A 3305-nucleotide genomic window follows, 5' to 3' on the forward strand; every position below is an offset into this window, starting at 1 on the left:
GGCTCAGCTTGAATTGCATAAACTCGAATAGGCCTCATATCTGTCTCAAATGTTAATCCAGAAATGCAACAATTTTCAATCAAGTGAAATACACCTATAGTAGATAAGGACAAAACACTTCCTACTTAGGGCATCTGCAGCAGCATTTGATTTCCCTGGATAATATTTGATTTCGCAATCAAAGTCCTTCAACAGATCTAACCATCTTCGTTATCTCATGTTCAATTTAGATTGCGTAAACAGATATTTCAAACTCTTATGATCAAAATAAATTTCAAACTTCTCACCGTACAAATAATGACACCATATCAGTAATGCAAAGACGATGGCTGCCAATTCAAGATCATGAATTGGATACCTCGTCTCATGTGGCTTCATCTGTCTCGAAACATAAGCAACAACATGATCTCGATGCATCAGCACACATCCTAGTCCCCTGTGAGAAGCATCACAAAAAATAGTGAAATAACCAGTACCTGAAGGGATAGTCAAGACTGGTGCACTTGTCAGCCTCTTCTTCAATTCAATAAAACTGTCTTCACAAGCCTCAGTACATATATATGGTGCATTTTTCTGTGTGAGTTGAGTAATAGGTTTAGCAATACTTGAGAAATATTTAATAAATCGATGATAATAACCTGTTAAACCCATAAAACTCCGTATCTCTGATACAGACGTCGGTCTAGGCCAACTAATCATTGCTTCAACCTTACTCGGATCAACCGAAATATCGTCTCCGGATATAATATGACTGAGAAATACTACCTTCTGTAACCAAAATTCACATTTTGATTGCTTTGCATACAGTTTTTCAGCTCTCGACGTCTTCAGAACTGTTCTTAAATGGTCAGCATGATCACGCAGGTTCTTGGAATATATCATAATATCGTCAATAAATATGACCACAAAATCATCAAGATATTTCTGAAACACTCGATTCATAAGACCCATAAATACCGCTGGAGCATTCGTCAAACCAAACGGCATAACAATGAATTCAAAGTGACCATACCTCGTTCGAAAAGCAGTTTTCGATACATCTTCATCTCTTACTCTCAATTGATGGTAGCCGGACCTCAAATCAATCTTCGAATATACCAACGAACCCTGCAACTGATCAAACAAATCATCAATTCGAGATAAAGGATAAAGATTCTTTACCGTTGCTTTGTTCAGTTGTCGGTATTCGATGCACAATCTCATTGTTCCGTAATTCTTTCGTACAAAAAGTACCGGTGCACCCCAAGGAGAGACACTCGGTCTAATATACCCTTTGGCTAATAGATCCTCCAAATGTTCCTTCAACTCTTTCAATTCAACTGGTTCCATTCGATAGGGAGCTTTTGAAATAGGTTTCGTACCTGGCATCAGTTCAATGCTGAAGTCTATCTCTCGGAATGGTGGCAATCCTGGAATCTCATCAGGAAAAACATCAGCGAATTCACTAACCACTGGAAAATCAGCCAATTTCAGGCTAGTTTTCGTCGCATCTACAACATATACAAGAAAACCCTCTGCTCCTTTCTGAAGTAAACATGTCATGGATAAAACGGATATCAAAGTAATATGATATTTTGAACCTTTACCATAAAATCTCCATTCATCAGCCATCTCAGGTCTGAACTGTACAACCTTCTGAACACAATCAACTGTAGCCCTGTACTTGGTTTACATGTCTATGCCGATAATACAATCAAAGTCGGACAAACCAAGAACAATACAATCTAATTCAATCTCATTACCGTCATACTGCAATGAACAGTTTCTAACTAACTTCATGGATACTATACCTTTTTCCCAAAGGTGAGGAAATAGATATAATAGCAGATAATGACTCCACAGGTAATGAATTCAATAACGCAAATTTTTAAGAAATAAAGGTATGAGAAGCTCCTGTATCAACTAGCACAAACGCAGGATAACTGCAAAGAAAACAAGTACCTGCTATCACATCATCGGGTGATGCCTGTGCCTGCTCCTCAGTCAATGCAAACACTCGAGCTTGCTGTCTCGGAGGTTGACTCACGGTCTGAATTCCTCCTTGACTACCTTGCTGCTGAGTCTGTGGTTGGAAAAATGCACAGAAGATGCAGATTGAGCCACTGGTCTCGATGATCCCGCACCTTGTGAACCTCCAACACCCCGCTGTGGGCAGACTCTCGCAAAATGTTCGGTCTGATTACAGATATGACAACTGCCAAACACTCATCGACACTGGCCGCTGGCATGACGACCTCCACACTTGGTAAAGTACACCTCAGAACCACTAGACTTCTGTCAAGCTTTGATTTGTTTGGATCCACTCAAGCTTGAAGATCTACCTCCAGACTGCTTAAACTGTTTTGCTTTCCCTTTAAAGAAATTCTTCTTATCACTGCTAGAACTTCCTCCTTCAAATCGAGGTGGTGGTGGAATCCGTGGCTGTTCTTGTGGTTGTTTCACTGGTGCTGGAACAAATAGTGCTCCTCATTGCCTCAGTAACCCAGCTTCAGCCCCCTTTGCACGATCAAGAGAATCGGAAAAGTTGTTCAGTCGTCCCACATTCACGAGAGTAAAAACATCTGGATTCAACCCGTGAATGAACTGGTCAGCTTGAGCTTCATCACTGTCTGCTATATGGGGAGCAAATTTCAGTAGACTCGTAAATTTGGCAACATACTGTTCAATGTTCAATTGCCCTTGCTGCAAGCTAGAAAATTCCGCTCCTTTCTCCTTTCTATAATACATTGGGAAGAATTGTTGATAGAAAGCAGTTTTTAAAACAGACCATGTAATGATCGTACCTCGATGCTCTAGTGCTCTTCGTGTTGCTATCCACCAACCTTTTGCAACGTCATGTAGTTTATGTATAACCAATTTGACTCGACGATCATCTGCATAGTCAAGGGATTCAAACAACTCTTCAATATCCTCAAGCCAACTCTCACATTCCACAGAGTTTTCAGTTCCTTTCAGTGTTGGTGGTTTAAACGACTGAAAGAGTTTCAACAGAGTTTCCATAGGAGTATCAGCCATATCCCCATATCTCTAGAAGTACTACCCTATTCAGTTCTAGGAATTTCTGTTGCATGTGGCACTGTCGGTTCGACCCTCAGTGCTTCTATTGCTTGTGGCACTGTCGGTTCTATCACTGCCTGTTCTGCCATAGGAACTGTAGTCTGTCTAGTCTCTGGTTTTCGAGGCATATCTGATTATCAAACAGATTAGTACACAATACAATATCAGATATAAAAAATCTGTTTCAGTCCTCCTCTGATTAGCACAATAATGCCTTCTCAAGAGATCGAGTTCTGATTTATTCTCAG

General features: G+C 40.3%; 1 protein-coding gene across 1 annotated transcript; it reads right to left on the reverse strand.

The window, feature by feature from the left end:
- Nucleotides 1-2466: 2466 nt before the first annotated feature.
- Nucleotides 2467-3015, reverse strand: LOC140877406 (uncharacterized). Its single transcript, XM_073280941.1, has one exon. The coding sequence runs from the start codon at nucleotides 3013-3015 to the stop codon at nucleotides 2467-2469; it is 549 nt and encodes a 182-aa protein (XP_073137042.1).
- Between the last annotated feature and the right edge of the window lie 290 nt (nucleotides 3016-3305).

The sequence above is a fragment of the Henckelia pumila genome, chromosome 2 (assembly GCF_033568475.1).
Source record: "Henckelia pumila isolate YLH828 chromosome 2, ASM3356847v2, whole genome shotgun sequence".
NCBI classification, from domain to species: Eukaryota; Viridiplantae; Streptophyta; class Magnoliopsida; order Lamiales; family Gesneriaceae; genus Henckelia; species Henckelia pumila.

Bases quoted from the DNA above. Each gene is read 5' to 3' on its own strand.
- LOC140877406 (XM_073280941.1), bottom strand. From the start codon at position 3,015: ATGGCTGATACTCCTATGGAAACTCTGTTGAAACTCTTTCAGTCGTTT.